This window comes from Nothobranchius furzeri, chromosome 1 (assembly GCF_043380555.1).
Source record: "Nothobranchius furzeri strain GRZ-AD chromosome 1, NfurGRZ-RIMD1, whole genome shotgun sequence".
Lineage (NCBI taxonomy): Eukaryota > Metazoa > Chordata > Actinopteri > Cyprinodontiformes > Nothobranchiidae > Nothobranchius > Nothobranchius furzeri.
Window position 1 is genome coordinate 30,458,729 of NC_091741.1, and position 26,425 is coordinate 30,485,153.

General features: G+C 45.1%; 1 protein-coding gene across 2 annotated transcripts in view; it reads right to left on the minus strand.

Annotated features, from left to right (window-relative positions):
- Window positions 1-26,425, minus strand: part of aff2 (AF4/FMR2 family, member 2) — a 332,245-nt gene that overhangs the window by 174,206 nt on the left and 131,614 nt on the right. For both annotated transcript variants that reach the window (XM_070551870.1, XM_070551862.1), the window contains exons 3-4: window positions 18,571-19,225; window positions 17,654-18,087 (exon numbers count right to left, since the gene is read on the minus strand). In XM_070551870.1, the coding sequence (XP_070407971.1) occupies window positions 17,654-18,087; window positions 18,571-19,225 (1,089 nt within the window). The remainder of the gene's footprint in view (window positions 1-17,653; window positions 18,088-18,570; window positions 19,226-26,425) is intronic.

Consider the following 26,425-nt stretch of genomic DNA (forward strand, 5'->3'; position numbering starts at 1 on the left):
ACTTGTGACTTACTTGTGACTTGCAAAGCCGTGACTTGGTCACACCTCTGCTAATGTCCTTTTAAACCTGTGTGAGGAGGGTTGGTTTGGGATAGAGCTGCAGCTCTAGTGTGCTGTTATGCAACTCGTCACCGTGACAACGGAGATCAATGCTGATCATTGCACCTAATCCAGAGCTGTAGAGTTAATTCTCACGGTAAACAGTCAGCAGAAACACCTATCATCCTCTCTATACATGCTCCCCGTGGGCTCCATAATCTCCCGTCATAATGGTTCGTGTCATTTGTATGTTGATGACCTGCAAATCTACTTGCCTCTCACCCATAACTCCTTGGGCATGCTCTCTATCCAAGCATGCTTATAGGATGTTAAAGACTGACTGTGACAGCGACAACTCATTTGAACCAAGCATTGAAGAATTTGGGGGCTACACAGTTCAACACAAGCTGTGATAGGACCCGTTATTTTCTAGGGCTTTCTAGGGCTAACCCTAACCCTAACCCTAACCCATCCACAGGTTGGGAATAATAAAACTAATTCTGCCTGTGGGGAATTAAAACAAAGTACAAATAAGTAGGGATGTCCCACTGGGCAAAGACTACTGGGTTCTGGACCAAAATAAGAATCTCCAAAGGTCCAAACTCTAAACTGGGCGGTTAAACCAAACTCAAGGTGATGTTTTAAACTAAACCGAAAACCCACAACACTCTAAATGTAATAAAAGGGAGATCTGCACCACAAAAAAGATGAACTCTAAACCAAAACGTAACAGCTTATCCAAAGGCAAGAAGCTGTTAGCGAAGATGCTAACAGTAGCTTTACCAACATTAAGTTCAAGTTACCAAGTTTAAATAAACCAAAAACACCCAGCAGCAAACAGACCAGCACGGAGGAGAGACTGCTACCACCAAAACAGCTCTCCTCATGTCTGAAAGAAGCTCCTTAATGAAGGGAGAAACGCTCCCGGTGATTTTCTACATCTGCGGTAGAGACGAGGCAGCACATCTGACCCCGGAAGTTGTTGTCCGTTGCCGGGAGATGAAGGCGGGCAAAACAGGAAAGGAACCTAGTAGCGGACGAACTCTGTTCCGGTCTTCAGTATTTGGTGGAGATGTTAGTGAAGGCGGAGAAGAGGGCGAACTAGAGGAAAAACAGGCAGATTCCTCCTCTATTTACAAACTCCGGGGGATGCAACAAGTGGGCGCGGTGCGTCGACTTCCGGATCTGACGTCGACAAATTTTTAGAATCGAGCCGTCGACGTCGTCGAGGCTTCGCTACAGCCCTACTATTTTCAGCTCCACCTGCTAGCCAAAGTAAAACACCATCTTAGCCGCTACGACTTGGAAAAAACAATCCTCGCCTTTGTCAGTTCACGTTTGGATTACTGTAATGCCCTCTACATCGGACTACCTCAGACGTCTTCATGCCGCCTACAACTTGTGCAAAAAGTGGCGGTTCAACTCCTTACCAACCCTCTTTAGCACAACAATTTCACTCCAATACTACATACCTTGCACTGGCTTGACGTTGAATTCAGAATTGAGTTCAAAACCGTACTTTATTTTTTTTTTGGTCCACAGTCTTGCTCCTCGTTATCTGGGTGACCTTCCTACCCCTCACCAGCCAAGCAGAGCTCCACGCTCCTCAGGTTAGCATCTACTGGCGGCCCTACGATCAAACTTCAAACTGTGGCAGAACCAAAGCTCTGCCGATGGAGCCCCCCATCAACGACCTCTCTCTCTAAGGCCAAACTGAAACACCGTTGGTTGAGTCTGACTTTGGACTGTTGAGAAACGATGTCACGGTGGTGATAACGACTTTTGTCTGCTGTTTTTAGGTTTTTGTGATTTTTACTGTTGCTCAGCGCCTCGTGGAACCTTTTGTGGTTGTAAAAAACTTTTAGAAATACAGCATTGATTGATTGATCACCTCTGTTCCAAACCTCACTAAACAACGTGTCTGAAGTAAAACCGCTGCTTCTGAACCTGAAGACGATCTTCCAGCTAAAGCTGCAGCCAGCGTCGCTCTGATACTTCCCGGCTGCAATAAAACCTCCCAGAGCCACGGTGGAGGGAGACCTCTTTTATGTTAGTTGTCTTTAAGTATATTTCTCCCCAAGCACCTTCTCAATCTAACTGCAGTGACTCGATGGTGCTTTGATTCACGGGTCTGGGCTCCTTTGTTACTAGAAGAGGATTTTACGATCAGAATAAAAGACCTCTCTGCAGAGGTAATTAGTTAGCTTTATGCAATCCAAATAAATGATAGTGTTTAAAGTCTTTTAATAAGCTCTGACTTCACTTGGCTGATAAAGTGTCACAACACCCCACCGGATGCACAAATATGATGTCTTCAAATATATAGGGACCGATAAAGTGAAAGGTAGTGCCATGCATATTTATTGGTGCATGTCATGGTCATCAGTAGACAGGCAGCCTGAGGGGAAGAGGGGCCTGATGGGTATTATGCTAATGAAGCCAGCGGTTTTCTAAAGAGACCTGGAAATGAGAAAAGTTACGTTTAAACACACATCTTATCACCTACATCTGTATTCTTTACAATCATAATAATTTATGTGTAAAAATCAAAACTTCCACACTTTAAAAGTGTGTTTCTCGGGTGAGTGGGATAGATGTTCATTAGATAGTCCAGAAAAATAAACTATATTGTTAATCTCTGTATTTTACTGTAACTCACATAAAGATTTGCTCTTTTTTAACCCAACTCATCAGTAAAATGAGAGGGCAGCAGTAGCTCAAAAGGTTGAGCGGGTTGTCCAGTAATCAGAAGGTTGCAGGTTCAATCCCGGCTCTGGACAGAGAATTCTGCTGTTGTGTCCTTGGGCAAGACACTCAACCCACCTTTCCTGCTGGTGGTGGTCGGAGGGACCGGTGGCGCCAGTGCTCGGCAGCCTTGCCTCTGTCAGTGTGCCCCAGGCCAGCTGTGGCTACATCGCAGCTCATCATCATCAGTGTGTTAATGTGGTGTAAAGTGATTTGGAGTCCTTACTCTGAGAGGCGCTATACAAGTGCAGGTCATTTATCCATTATCATTAAAAAAATCCAAATATCTTTTGGGTGGGGTAGGGGATAGTTGTCTGGAGCATCTCCTGCAACATTACTTGAAAGGTTCTTCACATACTGATGGCAACCAATAAATTTGATGATTTGTGAAAGGAACAAACATTTTAATCACCTCTGAAACGTTCAGTCCTGGAAACACCTCAACCAATCATTTTAAACATCCCACTCAAAATGATTGGCTCCTGATCCAGCCATCTGACTGCCCCTCCCCCCTCTACTCATACACCTTTATGTGCGCAAATCGTGCGTTCTGAGCTTGGAGTACTTGAACAGGAAGTGAAGCCAGAGCCGGACTAGCTAAAGTTAATGTCCCATAATCATCATCACACACTGTTGAAACATCTCCACATTTGACCCATTTCCATGGGGAGCTGTGAGCTGCAGCTGTGGTCACGGACAACAAAAGATGTTTGGACCTAGAAAACGGTGACTGGTGTTAAGCACAATCTTGTTACCTCTTGAAATGCGGGTTTCCAGTTTTTCCAGGTAGAAGCGTCTCAGGGAAGATAGCTGAGGGGAGGGTTGAGTGCTCTGCGTTTGCGTTCATAACCTACAGTAGCTTGTTTTGTAAATTCGCTAGCAGCTTTAAGTAGGGTAAAACTTACAATCTACTCTCTTTAGCAAGCTTTAAACAAGAGCATTTAAAACGGGACAGACGCTAAAACAACCATGTGACCACAGCAGGAACCTTAAATCTACGGCATCAGCCTGACAACCTTACTTATATCAAGAAGAATGCTACACTAGAGGTCCATTCCCAAACATGACAGTCGCTGGCTTGGATACCTGGGTGTTTCTCAATGCCAAGGAACCTTGCTTTGATGTCTTGGCCCCGCCCCGGTTGCCTAGGAGATACGTCATAGGGAGCCGCCAAGACATGTTCCGATGTTCATGTTCTATCGAGGGGTGTGTTCTCCATTTGTTAGCTGTTTAGCTAGCTGAGCGAGGATACACGGGAGGTGTCTTGTAGCCTGGCCTTGGTCAAAACTTGCCCGGAATACACCGCCGTATTTTCAAAAGGACGGCAGATCAGAAGCCAGCAGCTACTTCGGGGACAATTCTCAAGTTTAAAAGTAAAGGCTGATTCATGCTTCTCCTTCAGCTCCGCAAGGGACAGACACGCACGGATTGACGGAAGCGTTTTGCTCTCATACTTCTCCGTCTCCTGGAGAGTGTTGCAAAGCAATTCCCCGCCAGGACACCAGAGGTCGTAGCGCTGTTCTGTGGTATCCTGTCATGTATCTGGTCCAAGATGGTGTGTTTATATTGTGGTTTTTGTATATAAGATACTTTTTAACACGGACAAATTTGTCTCTCATTCTCCTCCACCTGTTCATGCGCTCGCCTTCTCTAAACCCACGTTTCCTGTCATTTCCGTCCACAAATAAAACGCTTGCTGCACATCTTTACACTCCTCCAGTCACGGGAGAATGAAACGTTCATATTTTAGAGTTTTTTCGTGAGGTATTCTTCAAGCTTCTCCGTGTCTGCTGCTAGTTATCCTCGGCTCTGTTTATGTTTTTGAGGGCGCAATGGCGGCGGTGTAGACGACAACGGTGTCCTGACCAATCACAAGCTTGCATTCTCCGTCTCGTTCGACAAATGTTTAAAATAAGTGGGCTCGACTCCGTACGTACTTGCGTGCCTGCCGGGGCCCTACACAAGGACGGATAATGGTGTTGCGTGTCTCCGCACTGACGCAGACGGAGAAGCATGAATCAGACCTAAGACAACTCATTTAAAATGTTTTTTTAGGTCCAAAGAAGTTATCTATTGTTGGTTAGTTGTTTAGTAGTTGCAGCTTCGGTGGCTAGCGGGTAGTAACTCGCTTATATGTTTTATTTACTGTATTTTCACGACCATAGGGCGCACGGTGTTATAGGGCGCAGCTTCAGTTACTGGTGTCTTTTTGGTATTTAACACATAAAAAGGCGCACCGGGTTAGAGGGCGCGGGCGGGGACACGGTAAAACTTACCGGTAAAACATCTGTGCGGGCTCGGGACTCGGAACATATCAGTGCAAACCAGACATTGTGAAAACTATAAACACCCAAAAGCATGCTTCACTTCACTGGTCTAGTCCTGGTTCGGACCTGGTTTAGAGCGCACGTGCACTTCCTCATTGCGTGCGCTGAAGGCTCGTGCTCTTCTAATGGGCTCGACACACGGGAGGCGACTTCGCCTCTCCTCCATTCATTTTCAATGAGACATGCACGACAAAGCGATAATCGCGGGTCTCCCTCCTACTAAACCCGGGCGTACACCGGGAGTGCTGCAGGAGGACACACAGGGATTTATGGGGGTTGGATGAGGAAAACGAAATAAAGAAAGTAAATCTGTGTTTAGTGATCAGTTTAACTTGACATGAACACGACAAACACGCTTTCTTGACAATCTTTGTGAGTAAAAAAAAACGTGTAGAAATAAAAACGAACAGTGTGTGGTATTGGGGAAATAGCGGGCGAGCAGCGTTGATGCACGGTTGCACATGCGCCGTGAGCGGTTCTGGTACTTTTTGGGTTGCAGCTGCTCGCAGCGCCGCTTCAAGCGCTGATGCGCTGTGTTGAAGTTCAGAATGTGTTTACCGGTAGTTGTTGGATTTAACCACATAAACGTTCCACATGAACAAAATCATATGTGTGTTATTAATAGGCCTAAGAAAATAGTGTGATTTGAATTGTTTTATTAACCCTCTGGGGTCCATGGACACGTATCCGCGTCTTTAGATCAGGTCTGATTTGGGACGCTGTAGCAGCAAGACTCCGCCTCCCTGAGTTTCAGTTTCAATTCATCTTTAAAAAGAAGATTATAAACTACACCCCAGTTTTTAAATTTTGTTAATAGGCAACGTAGAAGCGGAGTTGTGGGCTCGACACACGGGAGGCGACAAACGACCGCGATCAGCGAAATTTGTCGCTGTCGCTTTTATTACCTGACACACGGGAGGCGATCCGCGGCAGCCTGCATGTCTCATTGAAAATGAATGGAGGAGAGGCGATGTCGCCTCCCGTGTGTCGAGCCCATTATACTAAACTAAAAAAAACACCTATTTTTAGACAATCTGATAACTTGTCAAAACAGCGGTTTAGTAATCCGTGAGAGGGAATGTGCTTGTGAACATTAAAAACCCACAAAAACATGAGATCATTTTGCTGTTGGTGGAAGTCTCACATGTTCAACCAATAAAAAGTATCATTACGTAGCTGAGAGAGAGAGGAAGGCCGCACGAGTAAAGGTTGGTTTATGCTTGACGCGTCCGCGAGGTCCGCACGGCTCCGCGTGGAAAAGTTGCGTCATTTTGCGTCATTTTAACAACCACGCCCCTCCACCGCGTCTCCGCACGGCCCAAGATTTCTGCAACGCGCACCTCGGAAAATTTCTAACCACGCGGACGGTCGGACGCGGAAAAACATGGCGGACCGGCAAGAACTAGCATGGCAGAGGTTGGTAAATACAGACGTTTGTATGATTCAGCTCTCAGAGATCACCGTGATCAACATGTTGTTAATAATTCTTGGAGAGAAATAGCTCGCACTGTCGGAAAAGACGAGAACGCTGTTAAAAATGCTGGAATGCCGTGTTGTAAACAGTCATTTCTACTTCTACTATGGTGTAGTGTTGGATGCATGCCGTAGAGCTCCATGCTGCCCCCTACAGTTTGGGAGAATATTGGCTCACCGCAGAGACGAGCCGCATGAACCATAAACGCTGCGAGTTGTGAAGCGCGTTCCAGCCGCGAGCCGCATCACCAAGCGGAAAGTAAATGCGTCAAGCATAAACCAAGCTTAACGAGATGTGCGCAAAAAGGAGCCGCTTCGCAAGGAAAGAAGTAGCGCAAACGGAGTAACAACAAACAATTAGACAGATATTGACGGTAAACTTCATATTTTGGAGCGATCCGGACAGATATATTGTCTCTGCAGTTTAGTAGGCTTTTAGTAGGGTTATATAAAGGATGATGAGAAGGATTAATGTCCACCAGGCAGTTCAGATAGTACGGCTGTTTTCTGAACTGGAAGCAGAGGAAGTGGGCGGAGACTCACAGACAGAGTCTGAGGCAAACAGCGAGGATGTTGATGACGATGTGGCAAATCCACAGGTCTGTCTTCGCTCACGTCCGCACGTTCACGCCACGCCCCTTGTCTTCTACTACGTTCGCGTCTCACAACAACACAATAGGCGCACCATAGGGGGCGGCGTACATTTTGGAGAAAATTTAAGACTTTAAGGTGCGCCTTATGGTGGTGAAAATACGATAATAAACATATACACAATTTAAAAAGTAAAAGGCTCGTTATATATTTATATTGGAACTAATACGTATCGTTATCTCCCGTGTCACGTAACGTTAAGTGCCCGCCATGGAAGCCGCGGTCACGTGATGCAAGTCTGTTCCATTTAACCATTTTCTTTGACCAAGAAAGGACAGTGTCCTCGTAAGCAAAGCACCTGGCCTCGCAAGACATCGCCTTGCAAGGCCAGGCGCCTTGACATTGAGAAACACCCACTGGTTTGATTGCCTTGGTTCAGGTTCTTTATGACGAAATCAGCAATGGTTTTCTCTTTTCAATTTTCCAACAAAGTATTGTAATACTCCATTATATTTAATATGAGTATGTGAGAGGGCACAATCCCCTCGGTTAAACAGCTACACACCTGCAGGATATTCAGACTTCGTCCTGCATGATTCAAAAATGAGACCGTTCAACATCTGTCAGTGTGGCAGGCATAGCTCAAAGGTTTTCATGATCACCACTATGCTGTTTTAACTGTGCTGTGTGAGAGAATACTCCGATCTGAAGTGAAGAGGTTTTAAAGCGTATTAGCGAACACATGTGAAGATAATGACCCTTTAAGAAAAGCTTTTTTTCCCTAAAACCAAAACAATGAAACTGTTTTACTTACGTATTTCTCTCCATGTCCTGTAAACTGTGATTGTGAATTAAAAATGTTTACACCTCAGGGGGATTTTAAACGTTATCGTAGAAGAAACTGAGCTACAATCATTTTGAGAACCAAGCAGAGATCTTTATTTGTATTTTGATAGGTCAGTGATGTCAGAACCCTTTCCACCTAGGTGAGCAGCATGGGGATTTCAGCCATTTTATTTAAAATACGTAAATGGAGAAAAAAACTGTTATTGTCCAATAAAATCAAGTTCACTGTTTGAGCTTTACATATATTGAGATATGATTTAATGTTTGAGACTCTTATTGTGAAGGATTTAAGAAAGTTGTGCTGTTGATGTTACTGTTGAATAAAATGCCATTTTTAAAGTTTTTTAAACATTCATCCATCCATCCATCCATTTTCATCCACTTATCCGGAGTCGGGTCACGGGGGCAGTAGCCTAAGGCTAGAGGCCCAGACTTCCCTCTCCTCAGCCACTGGGGCCAGCTCCTCCGGCAGAATCCCAAGGCGTTCCCTGGCCAGGTGAGAGACATAGTCCCTCCAGTGTGTCCTGGGTCTACCTTTAGGTCTCCTCCCAGTTGGACGTGCCCGGAAAACCTCACCAGGGAGGTGTCCAGGAGGCATCCTGACCAGATGCCCGAGCCACCTCAACTGGCTCCTCTCAATGTGGAGGAGCAGAAGGTCTACTCCGAGCCCCTCCCGAATGACCGAGCTTCTCACCCGATCTCTAAGGGATAGCCCAGCCACTCTTCTGCGAAAACTCATTTCGGCCGCTCTGTGATCTTGTTCTTTCGGTCACCACCGAAAGCTCATGACCATAGGTGAGGGTAGGAACGTAGATCGACCGGTAAATCGAGAGCTTCGCCTTCTGACTCAGCTCTCTCTTCACCACAACAGACCAGTGCAACGCCCGCATCCCTGCAGATGCAGCACCAATCCACCTATCGATCTCACGCTCCAGTTTTCCCTCACTCGTGAACAAGACCCCGAGATACTTAAACTCCTCCACTTGGGGCAGGACCTCATCCCTGACCAGGAGAAGGTATTCTACCCTTTTACAAATCAAGACCATGGTCTCAGATTTAGAGGAGCTGATTCTCATCCCAGCTGCTTCACACTCGGCTGCGATTCACTCAAGCGAAAGCTGAAGATCACGTTCTGATGAAGCCAACAGGACCACATCATCTGCAAAAAGCAGAGACCTGATCCTCAGGCCACCAAAACGGATGCCCTCTACACCTTGGGTGCGCCCAGAAATCCTGTCCATAAAGGTTATGAACAGAATCGGTGACAAGGGGCAGCCTTGGTGGAGTCCAACTCTCACTGTAAAACAAGCTCGACTTACTGCCGGCAATGCGGACCAAGCTCTGACACCGGTCATACAGGGACCTAACAGCCCGTATCAGAGGGCCTGGTACCCCATACTCCTGGAGTACCCCCCACAGGGCCCCCCGAGGGATGCGGTCAAACGCCTTCTCCAAATCCATAAAACACATGTAGACTGGTTGGGCAAATTCCCACGCACCCTCCAGGATCCCCCTAAGGGTATAGAGCTGGTCCAGTGTTCCACGACCAGGACGAAAACCGCATTGCTCCTCCTTAATCTGTGTTTCAACAATCTGATGGACCCTCCTCTCCAGAACCCCTGAAAAGACCTTACCAGGAATGCTCAGGAGTGTGATCCCCCTGTAGTTGGAACACACCCTGCGGTCCCCCCTTTTAAATAAGGGGACCACCACCCCAAACTGCCAGTCCAGTGGGACTGCCCCCGATGTCCACGCGATATTGCAGAGCCATGTCAGCCAACACAGCCCCACAACATCTGCAGCCTTAAGGAACTCTGGGCAGATCTCATCCACTCCTGGAGCCTTGCCAAAGAGGGGCTTTTTAACCACCTCAGTGACCTCAGCACCAGAGATCTGAGGCCAACCCAAAGTCCCCAGACTCTGCTTCCTCAGTGGAAGACGTGTCGGTGGGGTTGAGGAGGTCTTCGAAGTATTCTGCCCACGATCTACAATGTCCTGAGTAGAGGACACTGCTTGCCCCCCCCCCTGAGGCGCCGGATGGTGGACCAGAATCTCCTCGAAACCATATGGAAGTCTTGCTCCATGGTCTCACCGAACTCCTCCCATGCCCGGGTTTTTGACTTGGCGACCACCCGAGCCACGTTCTGCTTGGACTGTCGGTACCCGTCAACTGCCTCTGGAGTCCCACAGGCCATAAAGACCTGATAGGACTCTTTCTTCAGCTTGACAGCATCCCTAACCACCGGTGTCCACCAGCGGGTTCGGGGGTTGCCACCACGACAGGCACTGACAATCCTGCGACGACAGCTCCGGTCGGCCACCTCAACAATGGAGGCACGGAACAGGGTCCATTCAGACTCAATGTCCCCCGCCTCCTCCGGAACATTTTGGAAGTTCTGTCGGAGGTGGGAATTGAAGCTCCTTCTGACATGAGACTCTGCCAGACGTTCCCAGCAGACCCTCGCGATCCGTTTGGGCCTGCCTGGTCTGACTGGCATCCTCCCCCACCATCTGAGCCAAATCACCACCAGGTAGTGGTCAGTTGACAGCTCCGCCCCTCTCTTCACCCGAGTGTCCAAGACATGCGGCCTAAGGTATCCTGGTGCCAAGAGCACGTATGGACACCTTTATGTCTGAACATGGTGTTCATTATGGACAATCCATGACCGGCACAGATGTCCAATAACAAAACACTCAAATTCATATCAGGGAGATCGTTCCACCTAATCACACCTCTCCAGGTCTCACTGTCGTTGCCCACGTGAGCGTTGAAGTCCCCCAGCAGAACGAGGGAGTCACCGGAAGGAGCGCTTTCCAGCACCCCCTCCAAGGTCTCCAAAAAGGGTGGGTAGTCTGAACTGTAGTTTGGTGCATAAGCACAGACCACAGTTAGAACCCGTCCCCCCACACGTAGGCGGAGGGAGGCCCCCCTCTCATTTACCGGGGTAAATCCCAACGTACAGGCACCAAGATGGGGGCAACTAGTATGCCCACCCCTGCTCGGCGCCTCTCAGTGGGAGCAACTCCAGAGTGGTAGAAGGTTCAACCCCTCTCAAGGAAACTGGTTCCAGAGCCAGAGCCATGCGTTGAAAGTAGCCAGATGTGTTTGTGGACGGTTTGTGATGGAACCACAGTAAAAAGGTCTGATTTAGCCTGATGATCACTGTGGGGGTTAAATCTATCACTCTAAAGCACCGACTGGAGAGAAAGGAGGCTACATGTAAACCGATTAGCCTGCAAGCTAAACAAACTCATAAATAACAGCTTTGAACCACAACAGAAGGATTTAAGTGCAATCATTTGACAATAATTTGCCAATAAATCAGCACATCTGCTGCTGATTTATGCCGGCTTATATGCCTCAGAGATGCTTAACTCAACAAATGAACATGCAAATGACTAATGACATCATCTGACAGCTCACAATAACATCAACGGTTAATTAAACTAGAATGTTTGTGAAAGATTCAGATTAGCAGGAGGTTACACAAAAATAAGAGTTTATTGTTTCTAAATATCATTTATTAGGAGTTAAGCTCTTTCGTTTATAAATGGTCTGGATGATGTATTTGTATCTCACTAAATAAAGGTGATTTAAGCAGACTTAGTGACTACTCGTTTGAGTGCCCGTGCACATGCATGGATCATACGAAAGGGCGTGGCATCGTAAAAGGTGTGATCGTTTGCCCAAGTCCCTTTTCATCAGGGCTGTGCTGACAGAGCAGGGGCTGAAACAGCGCTGGCATGTACATTCAGGAAGCCACACGAGATGGTGGTGTTTATTTGAGGAATTATATAATTTAATGGCCATCGGCTGATTGATGTAGTTATTGAACTCAGTTTTGAAGAATTAGCAACGAAGCTAACGACAGTTAAAGCTCTACGAAGCAGTGGAAGAGCGCGTAGGCACCACTGAAAGACAGAGTACCAGCGGATATAAACGGATAGGAACAATCGTGTGTTAATAATACATTTTTTTGTTCCGCCACTCTGAGAATGTACCGTGTGCCGGACGCAGCGAGTGCACCAACGATCCGCACTCGGCGTCCTCTCCACTCAAAAGAATCCCCGCCAGACGGAGAGACCATAAGTATTGTAATTTAGGTAGGAACTGGATCTTTTTCGGGTTCTCCCTGAATGTGTAAGATATCCAGCCGTTAGACTTACAGTGAATTAAAAGATAAACATGTTTTGAATAGAACAGACTATTGATCCCACAGTGGGGAAATTCACATGTTGCAGCAGCACACACACACTTATGAGAATAATTTGATGAAAAATAAAAACAAAGGTGAAAGTATATAGACAAAGGCAATAAGCTAGTATTCTAACCTTTGACCACTGCATCCTGCAAGAGACACGGGCATGCAAATTTATCTTCAATAATTATTATTATTATTATTTTTAGCTCATGTTTCCCTAATCAAATAAACAAAACATCTTTTCTTCATTGCCTTTTTCCTGGCGTGAGATAAAAAAACAGCGTTCCCTCAGTAGGTCACTGAGCAGGTGTGTAACTGCGACTTCTCTTATATCCTTTTTTCCTAATCCTGTAGCATGTTCTTCCTTCAAAGCAAACATGTTGCATAAAAACCGAGTCTTTTCATCCAAAAGGACGAGTACGAGTCCTTCCTCTGAGAACAAAGTTGATTTGGTTGGTTTTACCCTCACGGTGAGCACAGACTGAAGGTCTTAGTCCGTCCTGCTTCTTATTTACCGCTACATCATCGCTGAGGCGCCGAGTGTTTGTGCACACGGAAACACCGCAGCAGGCCTTCAAATCAGTGTGAAATTACATCCGCTCTGTGCTCTGAACTACATGTAAATGAAACTTGTCACAGCACTGTTGCAAATGTCACCTGTCAGCCTCCTGGTTGCCTTCTTGCTGGGTTGCTGGCAGGTCTGAACTAATATACATGCATCTCTCTTTGACTTGAATGCTGTTTAGCTGAATGAGGGCAGAGGAGAGCGCTGAATGTCACTAAACTCAGAGAGACAGCTTGACACCCAGTTGCACTCAAACATTATTGCTGAAAATGAAAATTTCTTCTGTTTGTTATTTTCTGGAAAGAAGCCAGAATTTAAAGGGGATGGTTAGCTTTACAGAAGCTCTGATTTCTTTGGGTCACCTGAACGTCCGGGTAATTTTTCCGAACCTTTGTTGTGTGCAAGTGCAAATGCATGTTTCCACTGTCGGAATTTCAGCTGTTTGGATGGGGCTTTGAGGCTGTGAAAGGACAGAAAGCAGATAAAAAAATAAAGCTCTAACCTGTACCAAAACAAAATTGGCTCCCCTATGCTGGCCTTGAAGACTGAAGATTTTCAAACTCCCTTGGAGATGGATGCTCTGCCCCTCCCTCCCCTATTTCTCACATGGACCTGTGAACTCCTTTGATCAGTTCACCGGAAACTTGTACCAATACATCCTAGATGGCAGAACCAGTGAATGGACTTGGAGAAAGGTCATGGACTCCCTTAACACTGATGCAATGCATATGCTTGAACACACAAATTTTCAGAGACACAGACTCTCCCACGGTTTTAACATTCTGCCCCTCCTCTGATTCGCCGTCCCACTCCTGGGCAGCGGAGGCTGGAGGCCGTGCTCATTACCTACAAACTCATCCAGTTGCATGGGAGATCCCTAACCCCCTCATTGTCACCCCTTTCTTTTTTATCTACACATGGGAGCGCTGTAATATGGCTGCATGCCCACAGTCAACTTGTTCCTGTTTACGTGTTTTTATGTGCTGTATGTCTGCTCTTGGAGAGGTTTTACTGAAACAAAATTGTACCAGTGATTCTGATTCTGTGGGAAACTCAGAAGCTACATCTTACTGGTTGAAAATAGCTCCTGTTGTGCTGCCATGCGGGTCTCTACGACTTTATAAGCATTCCAAAGATTAATAAACACCGTGCATTAATTTTCTGTCAGTGTTTGGTTTCAGGAATCATGTGCTTTTGCAAGCAGTTTGAAAATGTTCCTTATTGTGATGTCACAATAAGGACAATTAACAGAGAATCCCCGCACCACCACCATCTGTCCATGCTGGAGGAGCAACAGCAGCTCTACCTCGAGCCCCTCCCAGTTATCTGAGTCCCTCACTTCATAGCAGCCAATCAAGAGGTATGTGGCTGTAGCCAGCAACAGCGTATTTGCATTAAAGTGGCTCATTCTGGAAGGTACTGAAACTGTCTAAAATAAAACTGCTGAGACTGCCTTATGTAAAAGGGATCTAGTGCAAAGGACTTCATGAAAATGTTTTGTATTGACCATATAAAGAGGTGTGATCCGTCCCCTTGAAAACAGTTGCTGGCTTCAAATCTGGAAAGTTAAAACTATCAGTAAAGAAACAATTACCATGATTTTTCTTTATTGCCCAGTTCTCCATCAGTGAAGGGTTAGGGTTAGTAAAGGATAAAGCATTTACAAGATTTTAATTTGTTTGTTTCATTTTTCTAATCATTAGGCTGCTTATTCATGTTCTCGGGCTATAGCAGAAATCAGTAAAACACAACAATGGCTCAAAATCCATACACAGCAAAGGGTTGAGTTCACTCTAAACTGGTGTGTGCGTGTGTGTGTGTGTGTGTGTGTGTGTGTGTGTGTGTGTGTGTGTGAGAGAGAGAAAGAGAGAGAGAGAGAGAGAGAGCGAGAGAGAGCGAGAGAGGGGGGGGCATGGAAGTAGATGCATACTTTCTGTAACTGTTAGGAAACAATCAATAGTGTTATCAGTCTTTCTGTCTATAACACACACACACACACACACACACACACACACACACACACACACAAGCAGCCAATGCAACAACAGAGGCACGAGCCACATATTGAGTATTTCAAACACCAATTATAAAAGAAAAATCACTCCTGAGCATTTCCATAAGATCTCCACAGGAGCTGACCTCACACACAGACACTCTCATCTTCTGTTTGCTGCCGTAAAACATGCAATAAGATTCTCTACAGCGTTGCTTTACTCTGGCTCAGTGATATTCTGTTATTTGATATTTAAGCACACATCCCAGAACCATCTAACCAGAACAGATGCAGCTATGAGAAGGTGCTGTAACCAGTCAATCATTGTCTCCATCCACTCCTTCCCACCCTCCCTCCCTCGCCCCTCTCATCTCCTCTACACGGTCCGAATCCCATTTACCTTTTCCTTAATAGCTCTCATTAGAGGAAGTTTTGGGGGTGTCGAAGTATCCGTGAAAACAAAGAGACACAAAACCCTCGTGGCTAAAAATTCTGTCTCCATCAGACTAAAATGTAGCGCGAACTATATTCTATACTCTAAGTCTTCTCTTTTTTAGGGCCATGTTTGAGGCTCCATCTCAGGCTCATTTACAGAACTACACACACACACACACACACACACACACACACACACACACACACACACACACACACACACACACACACACACACACACACACACACACACACACACACTATTTCTATCAAAGCACAGGAACAGCTGGCTTTCTTGATATGGATGACTGCTCGCCTGTCAACTCATCTCTCACACACACACACACACACACACACACACACACACACACACACACACACACACACACACACACACATCATCATCATCAAAACCAGCATCTCCTGCTGTTTCAAGGAGGAAGGAGAGTGCGTGAGCAACCCGGGGACAGGCGGTTAATACGGGGAAGTGGATTCAAAAAGATGCAAACATGGAGTCAGACTCATGACATCAGAGGCTCAGTGACAGCATGTGTCACTGTTAACCATCTCATCCAGACGCTCATGAATAATTTACCATCAGACACAACATCTGCATGATGAAATTATCAGTCAGACATTTTTTTTCTTATTTAAAGGTCTCATTTGCTGTCAAATATACACAGATTTGAAATGAGCTCTAACTGTGGACGTGTGACTCATAACAAGTCGTTGCCATCCCTAAGAAATAATCAGGATTTCTTTGGCCCTTTCATTTTCATTTTTCACACAAAAACAGAGATTTCAGGTCCAACTCCGTACCACACTGGCTCCTAAAGTTGGGGCCGAGGTCCCTCATGAAGCCCCAGGTGGGGGTTGAACCCTCCCACTGTCTTTATGGGTGGCCCCGTGAGGAAAGTGGACCATTGAGCAGGATTGATGGTTTATCCCTTGAGGTCCACGTGGCAGCGGTGAGGTGGTGCTCACTCTATCTGCTTTACATCAGTTAGCCGTTTACAGTGACGGTAGCTTATGTGATGGCTAGCTTTTCAGTTGAAGAAGAGTTTAGCTTTTTGGGCTGGCGTCATAGTGAATCCTTAAAGTTAACGTAAGAGAGTAATTGTCCTTGGAGACGAAGAAGAAGAAGAAGAAAATATCGTTTCTATAGCGCCTCTCAAGATAAAAATCACGAGGCGCTTCACAAAAACCAAAAATGTAAAAATATAAAAAAGCATTTGGAAAATGATTAAAAATATATTTAAAATGAGCAAAAAGAGACAATTGTGATTAAAAATGTTAAGAGAGAGAGAGTGAACAGGAAAGAGGGAAACCAGTGGATCCTGAGGAAGGTGGAATAGGTGGGGAGAGCAGAATAAAGAGAGAGAGGTGAAGAAGGTCATACAAAAGCCAGCTTGAACAAGTGAGTCTTCAGCTGCTTTTTAAAGGAGACCACTGAGTCCACTGATCTCAGGCTCAGGGGGAGAGAGGTCCAGAGTCTGGGGGCCACAGCAGCAGATGATCTGTCACCTTTGACCTTTAGCCTGGTGCTGCACAACCAGTAGGCTTTGATCACTGGACCTCAGGGACCTGCTGGGGGTGTAGGGACTGAGAAGATCACCAATGTAAGATGGTGCTTGTCCATGTAAGGCCCTATAGACCAGAACCAGGATCTTGAAATGAACCCTGAAGTTGACTGGCAGCCAGTGAAGCTGGAGGAGAAGCGGGGTGATGTGGGTGTGTTTGGAGGACTTGGTCAGAAGCCGAGCACAGGCGTTCTGAACCACCTGTAGACGGTTCAGGGAGGTTCTGCTCAGACACGTGAAAAGAGAGTTACAGTAGTCTAAGCGTGAGGAGATGAAGGTGTGGAGAACTGTCTCAAGTTCAGAGCGGGACAGAATGGGACTCAGCTTAGCAACGTTCCTGAGATGGAAGAAGGAAGAGCCAACAAGAGAACTGACATGAGAATCCAGGGTGAGAGCTGGGTCAAAGGTCACGCCAAGATTCCTGACGGAAGGTTTGGTGTGAGAAGCAAGCTGACCAAGAGAGTCTCTGACTTTGGGAAGCAAAACCTGAGTGAAAATCTTCATGGCTTATACGAGGGAGCTAAAGTAGGCTATGACGTCCCAGAGTGATGGTGACCTGGCTTTGTTGCTACTCTACTTACAGAGTGGCTCTTTCACTTCATGGCTTGTTTAGTCTCCGTTGGTTGGTGTTAGTTAGCTTGTTATTAGCGCTAGGCTAGCTACAGCAGGGTTGTTTACAACAAATGTAATTCCGCTTTCAACTAGTAGGCGGGAGAGGAGGAAAACCTAGTGTCAGTTTAGAAGCTTCACAAAACACTTCCTTTCATGAAGCATTGTGTTAGGGTGACCTTAATGACTACTCAGTATTGACTATATTGTAAATATCATAGCATTTTGATGGTGGGCAGTCCTCTTACCTCCCCTGTGTGGTTGAGACTCAGCTTCGGCAGTTTATTTTTCCCGTTTCCAGAAGTTCCTCCAAAGGATTGGCTGCTGTTAAACCCCTCTGTGGCCACTAGGGGGGGTTTAAGCTGGGGGGAGTCGCTGGGTACCTGGTCCTGGCCGTCCATTGGTCGAACATACGCCGTGGGTTTCTGCTGCACCGGGACTGGCTTCCCCGACAAGTTACCAGGTGGGAAGGTAGGTGTGGTCAGTCCAGAAGTGGGTGTGGTTAAACCGGAAGTGGGAGCTGCAAGAACTGATGTGGAAGCGAGCGGGGAGGAAGCTGAGGAAAGGTGACAACTGGTTTCATTTTCAAATGGGGACGATTTGAAGGGCCCACCGTTTTCGGCGCCAGTGGAAGACTTAAAGTGGACGCCGTCTAGGGTGGAGGGTCGAACGTTTCCACCATCTGTAAGAGGGAAAAGACATGAGGAGGTAACGAGAGCCATAACTGAAAAACACCCGCTGATCTTAAAGAATGCCCTGCTTTCTGTAATCAAAACATCCCATAATATTAATTACCTACAACCTGTGGTCTGTATCACACAAGACCAGCTAATGAATTTTTACTTTTTCAGTTGATGAGGAATGTTTGGGAGTTTTGAACCCCTGGTTGTTTTTTATGGTGATGAGGTCCTAACTCCACCCATGAATCAACATTAAAGGCACATTTCCACAGAAGCTCAGGTCGGAGAAGCATCTCTTTTGTCACAGCTCATGGGTTGCTGACCTGCACTGACTCTAATCTTTGTAGGGCTATAGTATTTAGCTAAAAACACGTTCAAAGCTCAAGAGAATGAGACTCTATGAACCAAGCCAGGAAATTAGGAATCAAATCAAATTACATTCAAGCAATAAATGAGACTCAGGGGCCGACTTCTCTTGAACTCACCTGAAAGGGGTTTGGATGAGAGGCACGAGTGCCTTTGAGAGGAGGAAGAAGAGGATGAAGACGAGGAAGAAGGGCTTGAATCGTCTTTCAGGCCCAGTTCATCTTTCAGAGAGCTAAACAGCTCCTCATGCCTTTGCAGCTGGTGCTGTTCCTCTAATAAAGATATCTTGCCTCTACTTCCTGTGGCGCCTGCTGTGACCTGCCCCTGACCGTTCTGCCCCGACCCAAGGATGAGGCCCGTCGCCTGGGTGCTCTGTCCGTGGCTCCCCCTGGACCAGTCCATGGAGCTTCTGGTCTTTTTCAAATTCTGGTGTGGGATCGTCGTGTTCGCCGTCGACGCGGTGACAGCAGGAGGCTGCATGGAAGCTGAGGATGAAGACGATGCACTTGCTGTCCTCTTGTCCCCGGCTCCCTCGGCTCCCCCTCCACCACCCACGCCTCCTCTCAGAGCCTCGTTGAAAAGCTGGGACTCCACGTTGGACCTGCCTGTTGCACAGGAGCTCGGTGTTTGCTGCTGGTTGTTGGCTGCAGCGCTGCCTTTGGGGATCCCCACCAAGTGGCTCTGGTTGGAGTGGCTGGTTAGCAGGTCTTTCATTTCCTCGTAGGAACCCAGCGTGTTCTGGACACGACTGGCCAAAGCATCACCTTTATTAGTCTGACAGGAGAAAGGGAAGAGGGGGAAGACAAAGAGGAGGGAGAAACAGAAGCATATGAATTATATCTCCCATCTAGACTTGATGAAAAGCCATCTGGAAAGGAAAAGTGAGAGATGGATGGGGTGACCACTGACCAGACATCAGGATGAGATGATTAATTAAACCCACGCTATCTTTAAGAGGGTCCAGTCCAGGCTGAAGCAGTAATATTAATGGGGCAGGAATCATTATTAGCCTGACCTGAGATTCTCAAACTATCACTGCTTGGAGTGGTTAGAGTGGTTTCTACACAGAGTGTGTGTGACCGTACCGTACCCACGATGTGCCAAAGCTCAGAGATTCCTCCAAATGGCCCAACAGCTCGTTTAGAGTCGGTCCAAGTCTTTTCTAAAATGATGAATGACACTTTGACGTGTGCATTTGAAGCTTTTAAAAGCAACAATGAGCTTTCAAGAGTTTTAAAGTGACCCTAAGCAGTTTTTCACACTTTAAAGAGGGACTGCACACCACCAGGACGCGTAACTCCTCACCTAGACACAATTTGAAAAATGCTATGGATATAGACCTATATGGCCCTTGGATTGGATAACAGCAACACAACTCTACCACTGACTCTATTTGCTCTCTGCAACACTGATGCTTTATCTCCAGTGATACCACAAGCCTGGAGAAGTTCTGCTGTGTGGTGAAGTTGCTAATGCTAACATTAGCTTCTATTAGCTGTTTCCTCAACATTAAACTAACAACAGCCTTCCTGGTCGTGAGTCAAGATGGGTGAGTCCTAGGGATGGGTACCGAATTCGGTACTTTTTAAGGTATAGACAGAGCACAGATTCACGTCATTTCAAACGGTGCCTCGTTTCGTTACCCGTCCTTCATAACGAGAACTTGCCTAGACAGCTGTGCATGCGCAAGAGCGTTATGTCGTCGCTCGCTGCGAGCGAGTTGTAAACAGAACAGCATGGTATAAAGAAAGCACGCTAACGCTTGGGTCCACTTCACTAAATGTGATGGGTAACTGGGTGATGATGAAACCAGCGACAACGATCTAAGTGAGACATCCTCATCTTAATCTGCTCCGGTAGGTAAATATAATTAGCTTGATATGTTAGCTTCCGTTTCGCTAATGGTGCGTTCGCTTTCTCCTCGGAACTCCGAATTTCCGACTAGAAGAACATGAACGCGCTCTAAAGTTTGGCTTCACTTTACTAAATGCGACGGGTGATTGGGTGAAGATGAAACCAGCGACAACGATCTAAGTGTGAGGCATCATCGTTTTAATCTGCTCCAGCAGCTAAATAAACTGTTTAAGATAACGTTAGCTTGATATGTTAGCTTCCATTGCTACCATTGTTATCAGCTAATGGTGCGTTCGCTTTCTCCTCGGAAATTCTAACTTCCCAGTAGGAAAAATCAAAAGAAAAGGACGGCAAAAGGAATGAAGATACACAGTAAATTTAGTTCACAGTAAAGATGTTTGCTTCAGTTTAATTATCAGCTTATAAAACTACAAGGACGATGTTAAACTACAAACAGTTGAATGTTATTTATCGTGATATTTATCAAATATTGTTATATATTGTTAAAAATATATATCTAATTATAAAAGAGAATTAAAATAATAAACACTCAAAAGTATCGAAAATTGGTACCGTTAAGTACCGGTATCGATTCCTAGGTACCGGGAATTAGTACCGGATCGATTCAAATGTCAAAGCTACCCATCCCTAATGAGTCCATAAATGTAAAATGACAGTGTGACGTAGATCTGTTAGAGCTGACAGGCTTTACAAGTTCCAGCGTCTCACTGTCTCTCAGAAGCTAATGCCGGAGACTATTTTCAAGTTCAGCCAGCATGAAAAACTTAGAGTGACTGACTATAATCAGAAAAGATGTTTTTTCAGTGTTCCACCCCTTTAACCTGAGTTCATCTTTGGTTGGTAAACGGCGGAGTTTAGAGGATCTCACATGATGGGCTAGCACTCAGTGGAAGCTTCAGTTGCACCAACCCTTAGCTACATCTCTGTAAAACTGACTGAGTCGTGGTCATAATTCTACGAAGGCCAGCTAGAATTGAGCAGACTTCATAATGATTTACTTCTGAAAATTTAGTTAGAATCCATCAAGTGAATTATGGGTAGATTTCATCCTAGTTGGACTAAACCAGGGCTATTCCACTCCGGGCCTCGAGGGCCGGTGTCCAGCACATTTGAAAGGTTTCTCTGGTCCAACACACTCGATTCAGCAGCTCATCAGGCGCTGCAGAAGCCTGTTATCACCTACTAATTGAAATCGGGTGAGTTTAAACAGGGTTAAAACCAAAACCCTCAAGGTACGAAATTGAATAGCCCTGGACTAAACCAACACAGAAACACCCCCTAACCTTAACCCCAAAAACATCACCTGTGGTTGGACTCTGGTGGCGGGAGATAAAGAACAAAAAGACCATAAGATATTTTTTCTACCAGAACCACAGACAGTGAAGTAGACTGTGTTGAAGAGCAGAGTTTACAAGCAAATCATTTAAGTGTGACATTTAATCATGAATTACAGAAAAACGATGAACAATAGGAGCGGTGAAGAAAATCAATGTGGAATGAGACCGTGTCATTTTATTCTGCGTCTGATTAGTGATCTGGTCAACAGGATCTCTCAGTAATAAGGGCAAGGTTGCTGACAGCCTCCCAGGCTAATTACCGCTGTGCTAACATGGTGAGATAGTGCCAAATGAAGGTAAAGTGAAAGGCTCCAGGAGGAGGGAGAGTGAAAAGAAGCTATCTGGTTTTCAACTGCAGGTAAGAAGACATTTATCTGGGTGAAAATCAGAGTCGAATAATGGTTTTTATGTCCAGGACGACTTCTCTGTGCAGGAATCTTGTGTCTGCTTTTGTTTTTCCAAAGCAAACAGCTTCAGTCAATAACCAAATAACCGTGTAATAACATGCAATGATCCATGAAGAGGTCTCAGCGCTGAGGAGGGAATTCTAAGTGTGTGCGTGCATGTGTGTGTGTGTGTGTGTGTGTGTGTGTGTGTGTGTGTGTGTGTCTCAGAGAGCACTTTACAGCGTTACAAATTATTATAACACCATAACCCTATTTTCCTCTAATAGTGGGCCGTTTAAGCATCATTTCATGGTAATTACAAGTTTATGATTCCCTTTTATTCTATAAATCTATCAGTGTGACATGAGAACTCCATGTTTTGGTTTTTTCATGAGAAGCTTGTAGCCCAGGGCAAATCCAAACATAGGTGTTACCCCACATATTTGGCTGGTATCATGTGTTTAGTTTAGTGGGTAAATGAAACATCTGCACATTACAGCAGAAACAGGACGATGGGAGATGCTTTAGTGGTGATAATAAATATTTGAAACCAAAGGATTTCAAATGAGGACGAATAAAAAGGTGGAGTTCATTATGATGACACCATGAATGTCCCGCCCAGATCTAGACCCTATCCTCTTATTTGTATCATCACTACCTTTCTAGCAAGACTTTGAGTTGAGAAATGGTGGAATTATCAACAGTTTGGTCCAATCTTTCAAAAATACCATCATGTCTGATATGAGATCACAACATCTCACAAAACCCACAACCAGTCAAAGTCTGTGTTACAAACAGGGAAGTCCCGTTCCGATATCGAAAGTAATTTGATATCGGCCCAAAAACACAGTATCGGATTATATCAGACGGCATCAAAAATCTCCGATATAAGCAGTCCGTTAAGGTTCACATTTTGCAACCAATGGTTACAAAAATAATCCTTTTTTTCATACTAAATGTTATTGGATCATGTTCTCCGATTGAGTAATATTACTTGACCAAGCCTTTAATACATTTCACACTACGGTTTAGGTAAAAGTATGTATGATTTTTGCTGGTATCGTATCGGATTGATATTGGTATTGATAAATACTAAAGACTGCAATATCGGCATTGGCCGATGTTAGTCATTTTTTAACATGTCTGTATCTGTCCGATAAATAAAGTTTGGCCGATATTTACAACCGATATTTTTTCTATCTTTTTTCCATTTGTTTGTTTCAGAGGATGAGGGGGGTGGTGTGTATTCGTATAGTCATGTGACAGTGATAGTATACATACTAACATAAATTCAGCTTTAATGGTTTTCATTCAATAAAAAATCTGCTGATTTTAGAAGCACTGATGTCAGTGCATCGGCATAGGCACATATCGGTTATCGGCCATAACAGTGATATTATTATTGGATATCGGTATCACTAATCTCAACTCATGTTTGTGTGCTTGTATTAACTCATTCCCTGCCAGCTGCTTCCTGATCCATAAAGCCCTTCGCTGCCAGCGTTTTTCAGTTTTCCCTGTTTTCTGAAGAGTCACAGAATGTTGCACGCTAGGATGATGTCAACGCCAAAACTACCAAAACAAAGCGTAGACTCACCTCTTACATCAGGAAGAATCCAAGCGTTACGAGCGTTATGTGTTCTTTCATAATTCATTTCCAATTGTGATCAGCAGAAGCTTTTTCGATTCGTGCCTCACTTTTCTTTTACAGCAGCGGCCCAAAACGATCTCCTAACACATGGATGTTCTGCTTCCTGATCACTTGACGTGTGACGCACGCGGATGAAGATCGGCTTCAGAGCTGAGATGTTTGTTCTCACGGTGCGGGGGCTCGTCCGACGCCCACACAGTAAAAAAAATGCAAGTGACGACTTTAGAACGAGTTAATTAGTTGCAGTAAAATGTTTCTGAAAATTTTATAAAATACATCAAGTATTAAATGAGATATTTTACAAACAAAAACGCTTAATAATGCCCAGACAGGAAAAAACTACCTTGTACCTGTCAGTGTGCCCCAGGGCAGCTATGGCTACATCGTAGCTCATCACCATCAGTGTGTGAATGGATGAATGATGCACACTGGAGTCCTCTGACTCTGAAAGGCGCTATACAAGTGAGGGTCATTTATCATAATTACAACAATCCATTAACCAATGACCAATTAGCTAATGACTAAACGGTTTTAAACATTTTAATTCCTCAAAAGTTTCAAAAACAAATATTGTTTTAAAATAAACTCTTCAGGTGAAACAGGAAAATTGTGATTATTGTGAAAAGGTTCAATATTAATCAGCTGATGGATCCAGAACAGCTGCAAAGGGTCCCTGAGCCTTCAGAGGGTCTCCCAGTCTAAACTGGATTACTGACATGAATGGATTTTTGCACCAGATTCTCATGTTTACTGTTTCACCTGCTGACTTCATCACCAGGACCTTCACAGGAACCATGACAGGAAAATGTTCTTTTTTAGAGTAACTCCACCTGTGTGATTTATGCAAGCGTAATACACCAAAACAGCATATTTAATGATTCAAGCTTCTTTGCACTAAGGTGAAAATCTAAAAAGATGCCAGTGGTCTGATGGCATTTTTACTTAATAAATAAAAAAAAAAAAAAAAAAAAAAAAACATGGGAAGGTATAATTTGGAATCACCGTATTCTGTGCCCCCCGAGTGTGTTCCTCATTTTTCCATGAATAAGGCAGGAAAAGCACAAAACTATAAACAAAGAAAACAACTTTACTGTAGATGCACATGAGAAAGGACAGAGCAGTCATAAATTATTTGAACCGAACAGTCATTTCTGTGTGTATATTTACACACACACTACACACCGTGGAGAGTTAGCTGTGAATAAATTAGCTCATCTCTTCTCCATCTCGGCCTCATGAATAAAAGATCTGGTGGCTGAAGAGGAACAGAAAACACATTTATAGAGAGGTAGAATGGAAAACAGGAGAGGAATGAATACCTGTGTGTGTGTGTGTGTGTGTGTGTGTGTGTGTGTGTGAGTGCGTGCGTGCGTGTGTGTGCGTGTGCGTGTGCGTGTGTGTGTGTGTGGGAATAGATCAGCCCAAATAGCTGCTAACGGCGTAACGCTCCTTAACAGGATTAGAAGAGGGATTAGCTAATAGCTGACAGAGAGAGAGGAGTGAAGTGACAATTGATGGGTGAATGGGCTCAGGGTGAAAATACAGAATAATGGTGGGAAAAAAGCAAAGATCAGACACTACCTTGGGTCTGTAGGGTCGCTCTGAGAAGATCTACATCTCTAACACAGACACTTACACCAGTTTAACGTTTAAGTGGTGAAGAAATAGTTTAAAACATAAAGCAAGAGAACCAGATTAATTCTTATATCCAAAAGCAGATCAGAAGGTGATTTTTAAAGTTCAGGAGCAGCCAGACGTGTAAATAGGTAAAGTTGGGCTGGAGTATAATGTCATGGTCTGTGTCTGCGTCTGTGTCTTCCTTCATGTGTCTCCTGACGTTCCTCCATCCCTCTCTAGATTCCCTTCTGTGTCTCGTAGCGCCCTCATGTGTCTTTTGTCTGCGTCTCAGTTACGTGTGAGATCCCTTTTTAATCATTCCTCCCAGGTCAGCTCCAGCCTCTTGTCCCCAGCTCAGTGTGTGTGTGTGTGTGTGTGTGTGTGTGTGTGTGCGTGCGTGCGTGCGTGTGTGCGTGTGTGCGTACGTGTGTGTGTGTGTGTTATGTCCTCCTCCAGCTAGTTTGTGTGAGCCCTTCCCTCTGTCTTTAGATATTGTTGTTTAGTTTTGTGTTTAGGTATTTGCCCTCTGTTTCTGTTTCTGTTTTCCAGGTAGATTACTGTGTTCACCTGTCCCCTCCAGCCCTCACTCCACACACCTGCTGCCAATTTCCCTAATGACTCCTCCCTGTGTATTAAAGCCCTGTCTTGTCTCAGTGTCTTGTCGGTCCATTGTTGTTTGTATGTCAGCGTGTTCTGATGCTCTGTGTGAGCTTTGTGCCTCGTCCCAGTTTTGTGCTCTAGGTGAGCTTTTGTTCCTTCTGGACTTTTGGATCTTTGGCTCGCTGCCATTTGGATGTATTTTTGTTCTCCCTACAATAAAAGGATTTTTACTTTACATATCAACTCCTGCCTCGTGTCGTCCTGGGTATCTGCATTTTTGGGTCCAAACCATCCTCATAACGTGACATATAAAACCAGTAAGTATGTTCCCCCAGGGAAGGGGACAGTGACCCAGTCCCTTTTATTTGAATTATTTACTCCTGAATAGCAGCTTCCTTTTTTAGTTAATAACAATAGCAAAAAATACACATAACCTTCGCTCAGCTGCTGACATCCAGCAACACATCTCCATAATACGCAAACAGCTTCCCACAACTGATAGCTGCTA